Source organism: Anolis carolinensis, chromosome 6 (assembly GCF_035594765.1).
Source record: "Anolis carolinensis isolate JA03-04 chromosome 6, rAnoCar3.1.pri, whole genome shotgun sequence".
NCBI classification, from domain to species: Eukaryota; Metazoa; Chordata; class Lepidosauria; order Squamata; family Dactyloidae; genus Anolis; species Anolis carolinensis.
The window spans coordinates 2,623,354-2,638,301 of NC_085846.1; the positions used below are offsets into that span (position 1 = coordinate 2,623,354).

At 44.3% G+C, this 14,948-nt stretch overlaps 2 protein-coding genes across 3 annotated transcripts in view; one reads left to right on the forward strand and one right to left on the reverse strand.

The window, feature by feature from the left end:
- LOC134292495 (uncharacterized) lies at nucleotides 1-11,016 on the forward strand. 2 transcript variants are annotated; one of them, XM_062957602.1, is made up of 3 exons: nucleotides 1-275; nucleotides 5,532-5,662; nucleotides 10,663-11,016. In XM_062957602.1, exons 1-3 carry the CDS (start codon nucleotides 18-20, stop codon nucleotides 10,997-10,999), a joined length of 726 nt encoding a protein of 241 aa, XP_062813672.1. In that variant the 5' UTR covers nucleotides 1-17; the 3' UTR covers nucleotides 11,000-11,016. The 2 variants fall into 2 exon arrangements, with proteins under 2 accessions (XP_062813672.1, XP_062813673.1); XM_062957603.1 differs by lacking the exon at nucleotides 5,532-5,662.
- The window catches only part of LOC103282162 (insulin receptor substrate 1), a 20,413-nt gene continuing 16,477 nt past the window's right edge, over nucleotides 11,013-14,948 (reverse strand). Inside the window, exon 3 of the mRNA XM_062957601.1 lies at nucleotides 11,013-13,263. Coding sequence (XP_062813671.1) covers nucleotides 13,256-13,263 — 8 coding nt within the window. The 3' untranslated portion in view covers nucleotides 11,013-13,255. The remainder of the gene's footprint in view (nucleotides 13,264-14,948) is intronic.

A 14,948-nucleotide genomic window follows, 5' to 3' on the forward strand; every position in this document is an offset into this window, starting at 1 on the left:
ACGTCTGGAGCCCCACCATGACCGTCCTGGGGGGCTGGGTGGTGCGCCTATTGCTGCCCCTCTGGGCCCTGGTCCTGCCCTGCGGCCCCCCCGGGACCACGGAGGGATGGCGGGCCGCCACCAGCCTGCCCCCCCGGGCACCACCACAGGGCCTGAGTGGGCACTGGGCCCTCGGGGCCTCCCTCCTGGGCCTGGCCCTGGCCCTCTCCCTCACCCTCCGCTCCTGGGCCACCACCACGGGGCAGCCGGCCACGGGGGTCACCCCACGGGGAAAGGTCAGCAGGCGGGAAGAGACCTGGTCACTCACTCTGCACACCTCCACTCTCCACCCGCCCTTCCTTCCTTCCTTCCTTCCTTCCCATTCCTCCTTCACCTTCTATCTATCTATCCTTCCTTCTTTCCCATTCATTCTTTCCCCTTCCAACCCTCCCTTCCCATTCACCCTTCCCTCCTCCATCTATGAAGGTTGAATGACAAATAATGCCTCCACCTTGGTGACTCCTCAACGGATGGCAGTCCTGGTTGGCTTGTTCAGGAGACTCTCCTCTACAGTGAGTTCCATTTGGTGGGAAGCCTGAGCATTGAACGGTTGTGTTGTTAAAGTACGAAGTGTGGAACCCTGCGCAGACGGGGAAGCCTTAGCATTGAATGGTTGTAGAATCATAGAATAGCAGAGTTGGAAGAGACCTCATGGGCCATCCAGTCCAACCCCATTCTGTCAAGAAGCAGGAAATCGCATTCAAAGCACCCCCGACAGATGGCCATCCAGCCTCTGCTTCAAAGCCTCCAAAGAAGGAGCCTCCACCACAGTCCGAGGCAGAGAGTTCCACTGGTGAACAGCCCTTCTCACAGTGAGGAAGTTCTTCCTGATGTTCAGGTGGAATCTCCTTTCTTTCCTGTAGTTTGAAGCCCTTGTTCCCTTGTGTCCTAGTCTGCAGGGCAGCAGAAAACAAGCTTGCTCCCTCTTCCCTATGACTTCCCTTCACATATTTGTACATGGCTCTCATCATGTCTCCTCTCAGCCTTCTCTTCTGCAGGCTAAACATGCCCAGCTCTTTAAGCCGCTCCTCATAGGGCTTGTTCTCCAGACCCTTCATCATTTTAGTCGCCCTCCTCTGGACGCTTTCCAGCTTGTCAACATCTCCCTTCAACTGTGGGGCCCAGAATTGGACACTGTGATTCCAGGTAAAGTGGCCTGACCAAGGCAGAATAGAATAAGGGGGAGCAGGACTTCCCTGGATCTAGACGCTATTCCCCTCTTGATGCAGGACAGAATCCCATTGGCTTTTTTAGCTGCCGCATCACATTGTTGGCTCATGTTTAACTTCTTCCCCACGAGGACTCCAAGGTCTTTTTCGCACACACTGCTGTCAAGCCAGGCATCGTCCCCCATTCTGTCTCTTTGATTTCCATTTTTTCTGCCGAAGTGAAGTCTCTTGCATTTGTCCCTGTTGAACTTCATTTTGTGAGTTTCGGCCAATCATCTCTCTAGTCTGTCAAGATCGTTTTGAATTCTGCTCCTGTCTTCTGGAGTGTTAGCTATCCCTCCCAGTTTTGTGTCGTCTGCAAACTTGATGATCGTGCCTTCTAACCCTTCGTCTAAGTCGTTAATAAAGATGTTGAACAGAACCGGGCCCAGGACGGAGCCCTGCTTGTGGCACTCCACTTGTCACTTCTTTCCATGATGAAGACGACGCATTGGTGAGCACCCTTTGGGTTTGTTCGCTTAGCCAATTACAGATCCACCTAACCGTAGTTTTGTCTAGCCCACATTTTACTAGTTTCCTTGCCAGAAGGTCGTGGGGGACTTTGTCGAAGGCCTTCCTGAAATCCAGGTACGCTACATCCACAGCATTCCCTGTATCGACCCAACTCGTAACTCTATCGAAAAAAGAGATCAGATGAGTCTGGCATGACTTGTTTTTGGTAAATCCGTGTTGACTATTAGCAATGACCGCATTTGTTTCTAAGTGTTTGCAGACCACTTCCTTAATGATCTTTTCCAGAATTTTGCCTGGTATTGATGTGAGGCTAACCGGACGGTAATTGTTTGGGTCGTTCTTTTTTCCCTTCTTGAAGATAGATCGGGACCACATTCGCCCTCCTCCAATCTGCTGGGACTTCTCCCGTTCTCCAAGAACTCTAGACGATAATTGCATTCCCTGTATCGACCCAACTTGTGTTGTTAAAGTGCCAAGTATGGAACCCTGCGCAGATGGGGAAGCCTTAGCATTGAACGGTTGTGTTGTTAAGGTGTGAAGTATGGAACCCTGTGCTGACAGTCAGTCAATGCGACTTAAGCAACGTACAGTCATAGGAGATTCCCAAAGGAGATTCATCCAAGAACGCAAGCTGTTTATGGGGACTGTGTTGATGTGAGTCCTGGGAGTCATTGGGCGAGTAAGTTTAAAGGTGTTGAGGTGGGGACATCTGACTTGCGTGACAAACTAAGGGTTGGAGGTCCTGTGACAGCAACCACCAAGTTTCACAAGCAAAAGTTTGAAATATTGATTCAGGACGATTGTCGTATCGCTCAGAGAGAAATTTCAAGCATAATCGGCATTTCACAAGAACGTGTGGGTCACATTTTTGCTTTGCTTGGCTATTGGGGCCGGGCTGTGGCGCAGCTGGCTAGTAACCAGCTGCTATAAATCACTACTGACCGAGAGGTCATGAGTTAAGCCTCCGACCATTAATAGCCCCGGCTTGCTGTTGACCTATGCAGCCCCGAAAGACAGTTGCACCTGTCAATTAGGGAAATTTAGGGACGCTTTATGCGGGGAGGCTGATTTACAACACCATAAAACTGCCAGCAAAACACGAGGAAAGGAATGAGGAAGTATAGCCACTACTGGACGGTGAAGCAACAGCTCCCCCTGTGGCCGGAATTGTGAAGCTGGAAAAATGTTAAAAATGCCTCCGAGTCTGTCTTTATACGTTGTTTGTCTGTTGGCATTGTATGTTTGCCATATATGTGTTCATTGTAATCCACCCTGAGTCCCTTTCGGGGTGAGAAAGAAGGGCGGAATATAAATACTGTAAATAAATAAATAAATAAATAAATAAATAAATAAAATATTGGAAGATCTGTGCGTGACGGGAACCCAGGATGAAATTTGTTACGAGAATGAAGGTGACGCTTTTCTCCATTCAATTGTGACAGGAGACGAAACGTGGGCACACCATTACGACTTGGAGACAGTGTCAGTCTATGGCAGGGGTCCCCAAACTAAGGCCCGGGGGCCGGATGCAGCCCTCCAAGGTCACTGATCTGGCCCCTGCCCTAAACTTTAGACTGAGGGTTGACCTAAGTCTACCTGGTCTTTGGAGGTCTCTTTGCTTACCTATGGTCTTATGAGACCATCTAGATGGCCTTTGAGGGTCCCTTTACTTACCTATGGTCTTATAAGACCATCTAGATGGTCTTTGGAGGTCTCTTTGCTTACCTATGGTCTTATGAGACCATCTAGATGGCCTTTGAGGGTCCCTTTACTTAGCTATGGTCTTATGAGACCATCTAGATGGCCTTTGGAGGTCTCTTTGCTTAGCTATGGTCTTATAAGACCATCTAGATGGCTTTTGGAAGTCACTTTCATTACCTATGGTCCTATGAGACCATCTAGATGGCCTTTGAGGGTCCCTTTACTTAGCTATGGTCTTATGAGACCATCTAGATGGTCTTTGGAGGTCTCTTTGCTTAGCTACAGCCTTATGAGACCATCTAGATGGCTTTTGGAAGTCACTTTCATTACCTATGGTCCTATGAGACCATCTAGATGGCCTTTGAGGGTCCCTTTACTTACCTATGGTCTTATGAGACCATCTAGATGGTCTTTGGAGGTCTCTTTGCTTACCTATGGCCTTATGAGACCATTTAGATGGCTTTTGGAGGTCCCTTTCCTTACCTACGGTCCTATGAGACTGTCTAGATGGCCTTTGAGGGTCCCTTTCCTTACCTATGGTTTTATGGAACCATCTAGATGGTCCTTGGAGGTCTCTTTGCTTACCTATGGTCTTACGAGATTGTCTAGATCAGGGGTCCCTAAACGAAGGCCCATGGGCCGGATGCGGCCCCCCAAGGTCCTTGACCTGGCCCCTGTCCTAAACTTTAGACTTGATCTAAGTCTGCAATGCCTTGAAGGCACACAACAACAATCCTAATTTTGGACTATTTCATCATAGTCTGGCCCCCCAACAGTCTGAGGGACCATGAACCGGCCCTCCACTGAAAAAGTTTGAGGACCCCTGGTCTATGGAATATCGACACAGAGACTCACCCCAGAAAAAGAAATGCAAGACACAGCCCTCAGCTTGAAAGATCATGGCGATAATGTTCTGGGATGCAGATGGTGTTATCCATGTTGATTTCCTTGAACGTGGGACAATAATAAATTTAGAGCGTTACATCACAACGCTGCGAAATTCGAAACGACGGCTAACAAGGGTCCGAAAGGAAAAGGGAAATGTCTTCCTGCCGCACAACAATGCCAGACCACACACTCCACATGCCACCACAACAGAACTTCAGAGACTGGATCTCACCACCGTCCGGCATCCTCCACACAGTCCGGATCATCCCTGTCTGACTTCCATCTGTTTCCGATCATGAAAGGAGATCTGTGGGGACATCATCATGCTTCTGATGAAGACGTTGAGAAATGCGAGACGTCGGTTGCGGAACCAGAGTGTCGACTTCTTCTGTGACGGCTTCAGAAAACTTGTTCATCATTGGCAGAAATGTATCCAATTGTCTGGTGATGATGTGGAAAAGTGAATAGTGGTCGTTAGAGCACATTCTAAGGATTATTTCTGCTTTTATTCAAATATTCCCATCAAAAGTTAAAAGAAAGTTGAGTGCAAACTAAAATGTCTATATTCGGAACATGCCCATCTGTATTTTATAAGTGTTTTTATGAATGTCTGATGTAATTTAATAACTTTTTAATTGATTCACAATGTATTGTTCAATTTTATATGCGTGTTTTATTGTAAGCTGCCCCGAGTCCCCTACTGGGTGAGAAGGGCGGGATATAAATATTGCAATAAATTTTATTTATTTTTATTTTATTAGACTTGTATACCGCTACTCCCAATTTGGCTCGGAGCGGTTTACAGAAGTAGATTAAAACAATACAATTACCTTTAAAATATCGATAAGGACAGACATAGCCCCGAGTTTTTCACCCATCGAAAGCTTGTCGGATAAATAAAATAAGGTCCAAGTAACGAAGGTGGAGGCATTACTTTTCAGTCAACCCTCGTATTGGCCTATCCTTCCTTCCTATTATTTCTTCCCCCTTTCACTATCTTTCTGTCCTTCCTTCCTTCCTATTCATCCTTCTCTTCTGCAAGCTCAACCTGCCCAGCTCTTTCAGCCGCTCCTCATAGGGATTATTGTTCTCCAGATGATCGTGCCTTCTAACCCTTCATCTTGGTCACTGATAAAGATCCTGAACAGAACCGGGCCCAGGATGGAACCTTGCGGCACTCCCATATCTATCTATCTATCTGTCCCGTTCCCTTCCGTCCAGACTGAGCCATCCGCATTGAGCCAGGACAGGTCAAGAGTGACCGGCCACAAGGAGGAAGCAGCATTACCACCCCTGGCCACGAGAGGGCGGGCTTGCCTTGTTCTGCGGCTGCAAACACAGAAACAGCTTGTGTTGGTTGATTATTTATACAAATATTGATGAATTGTCATGGGTAAAATCAAGGCCAGCATTCGTATTATTGTTCTTATTGCAGACTTCCTTGTATCATAGAAACCCATAATAATAATAATAATAATAATAATAATAATAATAATAATAATAATAATAGTATCATAGAATAAGAGTTGGAAAAAACCTCATGAGCCATCCAGTCCAACCCCCTGCAATAATAATAATAATAATAATAATAATAATAATAATAATAATAATAATAATAATAATAATAATACAGCTGGCACAACAAAACATTGCATGGAAAGTTCCTTGACAAAATTGAAGGAAAAGCTGATAAGGAGAAGACCTGGCTCTGGCTCACGAATGGGACCCTGAAGAAGGAGACAGAAGGCCTGATCCTTGCAGCCCAGGAGCAAGCCATCAGGACAAAGGCAATTAATAATAATAATAATAATAATAATAATAATAATAGAAGACCTGGCTCTGGATCACGAATGGGACCCTGAAGAAGGAGACAGAAGGCCTGATCCTTGCAGCCCAGGAGCAAGACATCAGAACAAAGGCAATTAATAATAATAATAATAATAATAATAATAATAATAGAAGACCTGGCTCTGGCTCACGAATGGGACCCTGAAGAAGGAGACAGAAGGCCTGATCCTTGCAGCCCAGGAGCAAGACATCAGAACAAAGGCAATTAATAATAATAATAATAATAATAATAATAATAATAGAAGACCTGGCTCTGGCTCACGAATGGGACCCTGAAGAAGGAGACAGAAGGCCTGATCCTTGCAGCCCAGGAGCAAGACATCAGAACAAAGGCAATTAATAATAATAATAATAATAATAATAATAATAATAATAATAATAGAAGACCTGGCTCTGGCTCACGAATGGGACCCTGAAGAAGGAGACAGAAGGCCTGATCCTTGCAGCCCAGGAGCAAGACATCAGGACAAAGGCAATTCAGGCCAAGATCGAAAAATCAGCTGATGACCCAAAATGCAGACTGTGCAAGGAAGTGGACAAAACCATTGATCATGTGTAAGGAAACTGACGAAACCATGGATCATATCCTCAGCTGCTGTAAGAAAATTGCACAGACAGACTACAAACAGAGGCACAACTCTGTGGCCCAAATGATTCATTGGAACTTATGCCTCAAGTACCATCTCCCAGCAGCAAAGAACTGGTGGGATCACAAACCTGCAAAAGTATTGGAAAATGAACATGCAAAGATACTGTGGGACTTCCGAATCCAGACTGACAAAGTTCTGGAACACAACACACCAGACATCACAGTTGTGGAAAAGAAAAAGGTTTGGATCATTGATGTCACCATCCCAGGTGACGAAAAACAACAGGAAAAACTCAGCCGCTCTCAGGACCTCAAGATTGAACTGCAAAGACTCTGGCAGAAACCAGTGCAGGTGGTCCCGGTGGTGATGGGCACACTGGGTGCCATGCCAAAAGATCTCAGCCAGCATTTGGAAACAACAGACATTGACAAAATTATGATCTGCCAACTGCAAAAGGCCACCCTGCTGAGATCTGCGTGCATCATCCGAAAATACATCACACAGTCCTAGACACTTGGGAAGTGTTCGACTTGTGGTTTTGTGAAACGAAATCCAGCATATCTATCTTGTTGGGATGGCGACATCAATGATCCAAACCTTTTTCTTTTCCACAACTGTGATGTCTGGTGTGTTGTGTTCCAGAACGTTGCCAGAGCCAGGTCGTCTCATCAGCTTTTCCTTCAATTTTGTCAAGGAACTTTCCATGAAAAGCAGAGGGGACAATGAGTCTCCCTGGAAAATTCCTCTCCTGATGTTGACAAGTCCATAACTTTCATTTCCAACAAACAGTTCAGTTTTCCAGTGCTCCATCATGTTTTCAATGAAGGTGCCAACGTTTTTACTAATCCCGATGGCGTCCAGGCACTTGATGATCCAGCTGTGTGGGAGTGAGTCAAAGGCCTTTTGGTAGTCAATCCACGTCATGTGAAGATTATTATTATTATTATTATTATTTGCCCTGGGACTGTTTAAGTCAGGCTATATATTATTATTATTATTAGTATTATTAGTATTTTGCCCTGGGACTGTATAGAATAATAGTGAGTCAGAAGAGACCTAGTGGGCCATCCATGCTAGGAGATGAAGTGGGCGGGGCCTACCCTTCTGACTGGCAGGCAGGGTTGAAAACGGCTCTTCCTCATCATCTAATTTGGACTTTATTTTTCTAGGTTTTTTTAAAGACAGAGATCAGGGGTCCCCAAACTAAGGCCCGGGGGCCAGATGCGGCCCTCCAAGGTCACTGATTTGGCCCCTGCCCTAAACTTTAGACTTAGGGTTGACCTAAGTCTACCTGGTCTTTGGAGGTCTCTTTGCTTAGCTACAGCCTTATGAGACCACCTAGATGGCTTTTGGAGGTCACTTTCATTACCTATGGTCCTATGAGACCATCTAGATGGCCTTTGAGGGTCCCTTTACTTAGCTATGGTCTTATGAGACCATCTAGATGGTCTTTGGAGGTCTCTTTGCTTAGCTACAGCCTTATGAGACCATCTAGATGGCTTTTGGAAGTCACTTTCATTACCTATGGTCCTATGAGACCATCTAGATGGCCTTTGAGGGTCCCTTTACTTAGCTATGGTCTTATGAGACCATCTAGATGGTCTTTGGAGGTCTCTTTGCTTAGCTACGGCCTTATGAGACCATCTAGATGGCTTTTGGAAGTCACTTTCATTACCTATGGTCCTATGAGACCATCTAGATGGCCTTTGAGGGTCCCTTTACTTAGCTATGGTCTTATGAGACCATCTAGATGGTCTTTGGAGGTCTCTTTGCTTAGCTACGGCCTTATGAGACCATCTAGATGGCTTTTGGAAGTCACTTTCATTACCTATGGTCCTATGAGACCATCTAGATGGCCTTTGAGGGTCCCTTTACTTAGCTATGGTCTTATGAGACCATCTAGATGGTCTTTGGAGGTCTCTTTGCTTAGCTACGGCCTTATGAGACCATCTAGATGGCTTTTGGAAGTCACTTTCATTACCTATGGTCCTATGAGACCATCTAGATGGCCTTTGAGGGTCCCTTTACTTAGCTATGGTCTTATGAGACCATCTAGATGGTCTTTGGAGGTCTCTTTGCTTAGCTACGGCCTTATGAGACCATCTAGATGGCTTTTGGAAGTCACTTTCATTACCTATGGTCCTATGAGACCATCTAGATGGCCTTTGAGGGTCCCTTTACTTAGCTATGGTCTTATGAGACCATCTAGATGGTCTTTGGAGGTCTCTTTGCTTAGCTACGGCCTTATGAGACCATCTAGATGGCTTTTGGAAGTCACTTTCATTACCTATGGTCCTATGAGACCATCTAGATGGCCTTTGAGGGTCCCTTTACTTAGCTATGGTCTTATGAGACCATCTAGATGGTCTTTGGAGGTCTCTTTGCTTAGCTACGGCCTTATGAGACCATCTAGATGGCTTTTGGAAGTCACTTTCATTACCTATGGTCCTATGAGACCATCTAGATGGCCTTTGAGGGTCCCTTTACTTAGCTATGGTCTTATGAGACCATCTAGATGGTCTTTGGAGGTCTCTTTGCTTAGCTACGGCCTTATGAGACCATCTAGATGGCTTTTGGAAGTCACTTTCATTACCTATGGTCCTATGAGACCATCTAGATGGTCTTTGGAGGTCTCTTTGCTTAGCTACGGCCTTATGAGACCATTTAGATGGCTTTTGGAGGTCCCTTTCCTTACCTACGGTCCTATGAGACTGTCTAGATGGCCTTTGAGGGTCCCTTTCCTTACCTATGGTTTTATGGAACCATCTAGATGGTCCTTGGAGGTCTCTTTGCTTACCTATGGTCTTACGAGATTGTCTAGATCAGGGGTCCCTAAACGAAGGCCCATGGGCCGGATGCGGCCCCCCAAGGTCCTTGACCTGGTCCCTGTCCTAAACTTTAGACTTGATCTAAGTCTGCAATGCCTTGAAGGCACACAACAACACTCCTAATTTTGGACTATTTCATCATAGTCTGGCCCCCCAACAGTCTGAGGGACCATGAACCGGCCCTCCACTGAAAAAGTTTGAGGACCCCTGACATAGATTGTATGACTATGTCTTTTGTGGCCAAATTTGATGTGATTTGGTTCAGTGGTTTTGTTGTTTACTCAGTCCTACAAACGTACATTAAATTTATATATATACTAGCTGTGCCCGGCCACGCGTTGCTGTGGCGTTGTCTGGTGGTGTTGGTGAGAAATTGTTGAGGTTGTGGTGGTATTGAATGTGTGTTGTATGGTTGTCTTTATGTTTAGTATGCATTTGGTTGTTTGTGTACTGTGAAAGTGGTGAGGGTAGAGGACACTGTTTATGTTGGATTAGTGAGACTCTACTGTATATTTGTAATTTTATATTATCTGCCTGGAACTGCCCCTTCTACACTGCTGTATAAAATGCACACTGAAGTGGATTATCTGGCAGTGTGGAGTCAAGACAATCCAGTTCAAAGCAGATAATATAAGATTCTAAATGGGTAATATAGCCTTGAGTCTACACTGCCATATAATCCAGTTAAAATCAGATAATCTGTATCTTATAGGCAGTGTGGAAGAGGCCTGAGGCCTAACTGTGCCTGTCTCCTGGACTGAGTAGGTTGCTAGGAGACCAAGTGGGCGGAGCTTAGCCCTCTAAACTGGCAGCAATTGGATAAAAACAATTATTGCTCTCCCTCTAATTAGGACTTTGTTTTTCTTTTCTTTTTGTTGTATCAACCTAGAGGCGTGGATGATGGGTTGTGTTGTCAAATTTTGAGGTTGGGAGGCCTGTAGGTTTGTTGTTTTGTGGGTCGCCGTGATGCCATCACTCTTTTATATATATAGATAGATATAGATTGTTTTGCCCTGGGACTGTATGCTACAAGGCAGATGATAATAATAATATTGATTTATTATTGGTGTGTATTTATTTCTGCAGGGCGACGCTGCGTCTCCCGGCTTCCCATCCTCCTCCTCGTCCCTCCCTCCGGATAAGGTTTCGGTCCCACCTGTTCCGCTCCGTCAAGGCAGAGGCCCAGCTGCTTCCAGCCGCGAGACCCAGGAATGCGACCCCCGGAATTCCCCCACGGCTTCGCCTCTTAGGAGCAACACCCGAGGCATTAAAACCGTCCTGGGATTCACTTGGCATTTGCATGCCATCACCCCAAAAAACAACAACACAATTGGGAAGCCCTGGAGAGTATTTTGCAAATCAGAATAATGTCTCAAAGAGAAAAAGGAGAGTTGCATCGTCTCCAAAGCGGGACACAGAATAAACCCGTTTTCCTCTGTATTTTAAAATGTTTTTATTTTCCAAATATCAGAGAAGCAAAAAGGGTTTTGTTTTTTTTTTAATTTGGGGAGGGGTCTCCCCAAAGGGTTGGCTGTGCAAAGTGCAAGAAAGAGAAAAATAAAGGAGGGTGGGTTTCGGGGAGCACTTCAGCAAAGGGTTAAACTGTGAATGGTTTTGAATTAAGGAGACTAGTTTTGGGGTTCAGGGACCCCCACCCCCACCCCAAAAAAAATCCATCTGCAAAAGGTTTTATTTTTGGGAGGAGACAAATGAGAGATGAAATGAGACTTCTGCAAAAACCTCATTAAGAAAGCTGGTGAACCCCCAAATCTCTTCCTGGGACCCCCAAAATCCCCCCCCCCCCCAAATCCAGCCACAAAGCAAGTGAAGCTTTTATTTTAAGTGGACAGGGTTGAAAAGAGACAAAAAAGTCATCTATTTCATTACAAAATCCAATTGCAAGAGGCTTAAGGTTTCCAATTAATGTCATTTTTGGGGTTCAGGGACCCCCCAAAATCCATTTGCAAGACATGTAAAGCTTTTTTTTTTGGGGGGGGGGGGGGTCATTAGAGCTGAAGTGGGACAAAGGCATTTGCAACTGTCTGAGAATAAAAATGGGTTATTTTTATAAAGGACAATATTGGGGTTCAATAACACCCCCCCCCAAAAAAAAAGTCCAGCTGCAAGGTTTTATTGCAGCTGAAATGAGACAATTTGCAAATCGTCCTATTTGAGCCAAAAGCTGCAAACTGGGAATTTAATTAGTGACAATTTCAGGGTTCAAGGACCCCAAAATCCCTTTCTGTGACCCCAAAATCCAGTTGCAAGGCAGGTGAGGCTTTTATTAAGGGGGGGGGGGGGACACTGGGGCTGAGAGCAGCAAAATGGGGCAAATCTGCGTTATTTTAATAAGTGGCAATTTTGGGGTACAGGGATCCCCCCAAATCCAAAATGGTATAGTGAGTTGATAGTTTTGGGGTTCAGGGACCCCAAATTCCAAAATGCAGGTTATTTTGATGAGTGGAAATTTTGGGTTTCTTGGACCCCCAAATCCGGAATGGGGGTATTATAACGAGTGATAGTTTTGGGGTTCAGGGAGCCCCAAAATCCAAAATTGTGATATTTTAATGAGGGCAATTTGGGGGGTTCAGGAACCCCCAAATCCAGAATGGGAGTATTATGAGTTATAGTGTTGGGATTCAGGGAGCCCCAAAATCCAAAATTGTGGTATTTTAATGAGGGCAATTTGGGGGTTTCAGGGACCCCAAAATCCGGAATGGAAAATGAATGATAGTTATGGGGTTCAGGGAGCCCCAAAATCCAAAATTGTGGTATTTTAATGAGGGCAATTTGGGAGGTTCAGGGACCCCCAAATCCAGAATGGATAATGAATGATAGTTTTGGGGTTCAGGGACCCTCAAAATCCAAAATTGTGGTATTTCAATGAGGATAATTTGGGGGGTATTAAAATGAGTGGTTTTTTGGGGTTCAGGGATCCCCCAAATCCAGAATGGGAGTATTATGAGTTATAGTTTTGGGGTTCAGGGAGCCCCAAAATCCAAAATTGTGGTATTTTAATGAGGGGAATTTGGGGGATTCAGGGACCCCCAAATCCGGAATGGAAAATGAATGATAGTTTTGGGGTTCAGGGACCCTCAAAATCCAAAATTGTGGTATTTTAATGAGGGCAATTTGGGGGGTATTATAACGAGTGGTATTTTTGGGGTTCAGGGATCCCCCAAATCCAGAATGGGAGTATTATGAGTGATAGTTTTGGGGTTCAGGGAGCCCCAAAATCAAAAATTGTGGTATTTTAATGAGTGGCAATTTGGGAGGTTCAGGGACCCCCAAATCCGGAATGGAAAATGAATGATAGTTTTGGGGTTCAGGGACCCTCAAAATCCAAAATTGTGGTATTTTAAATGAGGGCAATTTTGGGGGGTTCAGGGACCCCAAAATCCAGAATGGGGTTATTATAATGAGTGGGAATTTTGGGGTTCAGGGACCCCGCAAAATTCCAAGATGCGTATGCGAAGGGCCCTCTCTTTGGTGCAAAGGATAGGTTTTGGGGTGCATTTGGGGGCAACAAGACCCCACTTCCTGCAAAGGCACAAAGGGTCCCCCCAATAAACACAAAGGAGGAAAAGAGGCAGCAGCAAAATGGCCTGAATGCAAATAAAGAGGGGAAAATAAGGCAGTTTTTTTCCCCCCAGGATAGTTTTTCTTCCTTCTGGAACAGTCAAGAATCTGCAGGGAGAAAAAACAAGACAGAAAGGGAAGTTAGCAAAACAATATTTTAATCGTTTAATTCTTTACTTTAATAATAATAATTTTTTATGTTGAGGGTGAGCCGTCTTCAATGTGTGCCTTGATTGCATTAGGGACATAATTGGGAAAAAAATTACTGACCATACAAATTGTGCAATGATACATATATACATCAATCTGTATATCTACCTATCTATCTATATATATAAAAGAGTGATGGCATCACGGCGACCCACAAAACAACAAAACTACAGGCCCCCCAACCTCGAAATTTGACGACACAACCCATCATCCACGACTCTAGGTTGATACAACAAAGAGAAAAGAAAAATAAAGTCCTAATTAGAGAGAGAAGAATAATTGCTTTTATCCAATTGCTGCCAGTTAGAAGGCTAAGCTCCTCCAACTTGGTCTCCTAGCAACCCAATAAAAAATAATAAAAAACACTAAAAAATTAATACAATAAAATACTATAACAACAGAAAATAACTAAAAATAATACAAGAAAATAATAAAATATAATAAATAAAAATATAACTTACAATAAAATTAATATAAAAATGCAAATAACGTCAAATAAAAATTACACAACAATTTTTAACCAACACCACCACCACTTTGCCACAGCAACGCGTGGCCGGGCACAGCTAGTATATATATATAAATGTAATGTACGTTTGTAGGACTGAGTAAACAACAAAACCATTGAAACAAATCACATCAAATTTGGCCACGAAAGACATAGTCATCCAATCTATGTCTTTCAAACAAAAAACCTGGAAAAGAAAGTCCAAATTAGATGACGAGGAAGAGCCGTTTTCAACCCTGGTTGCTGGTCAGAAGGGTAGGCCCCGCCCCCTTTAGGCCCCGCCCCCTTCATCTCCTAGCAACCCCGTCGGCCACAGTGGTGCTGGGGTGCAGCCAGGGTTCAGGCTTTTGAGGCTGCAAGGCTATTCACTGCTATTCCACCTGGCCGACAAGGCATTCTCATAAGCCACAGCAACACGTGGCCGGGCACAGCTAGTATATAACTATAAAAGAGGAAAAGACAAAGCAGGAAATTGGCTCCTGCATATCATTGATTCTGCACCATATATTTTTAGGAAGTTCATTAGTCTTTTTGTTGACGCCGTCGCTTTAAATGTAAACCTGCTTTTCACTGCAAGTGACCCAGGAATCTCCGAATAAAGGGCAGGATATTAATACTTGGGATGAATAAATATTTATTGTGTCGCTCAAAGGGACGCATTGACACCTCTCCGGGGACAAGTTTCCAATTCTATTTTCTTTTTTAAAATTAATTAAATCAAGGACAGGGGACTAAAAAAGAACCAAAACAATACAAAAAACCAATTATGTATGTACAGTAGAGTCTCACTTATCCAACAAAAACGGGCTGGCAGAACGTGAAAGTGAAAATGTTGGATAATAAGGAGGGATTGAGGAAAAGCCTATTAAATGTCAAATTACGTTATGACTTTACAAATGAAGCACCAAAACATCATGTTATACAACAGAAAACGCAGTTCAATACACGGTAATGTAATGTAGCAATTACTGTATTTACGAATTTAGCACCAAAACATTGCAATGTATTGAAGACATTGACTACAAAAACATTGGCTACTAAAAGGCAGAATTTTTATCCATAATAGTTGTTGTTA

Bases quoted from the DNA above. Each gene is read 5' to 3' on its own strand.
- LOC134292495 (XM_062957602.1), top strand. From the start codon at position 18: ATGACCGTCCTGGGGGGCTGGGTGGTGCGCCTATTGCTGCCCCTCTGG. The intron at 276-5,531 runs GTCAGCAGGCGG...CCTTCCGTCCAG, and splicing joins GGGTCACCCCACGGGGAAAG to ACTGAGCCATCCGCATTGAG. The intron at 5,663-10,662 runs GTTGGTTGATTA...TTATTTCTGCAG, and splicing joins CAAACACAGAAACAGCTTGT to GGCGACGCTGCGTCTCCCGG.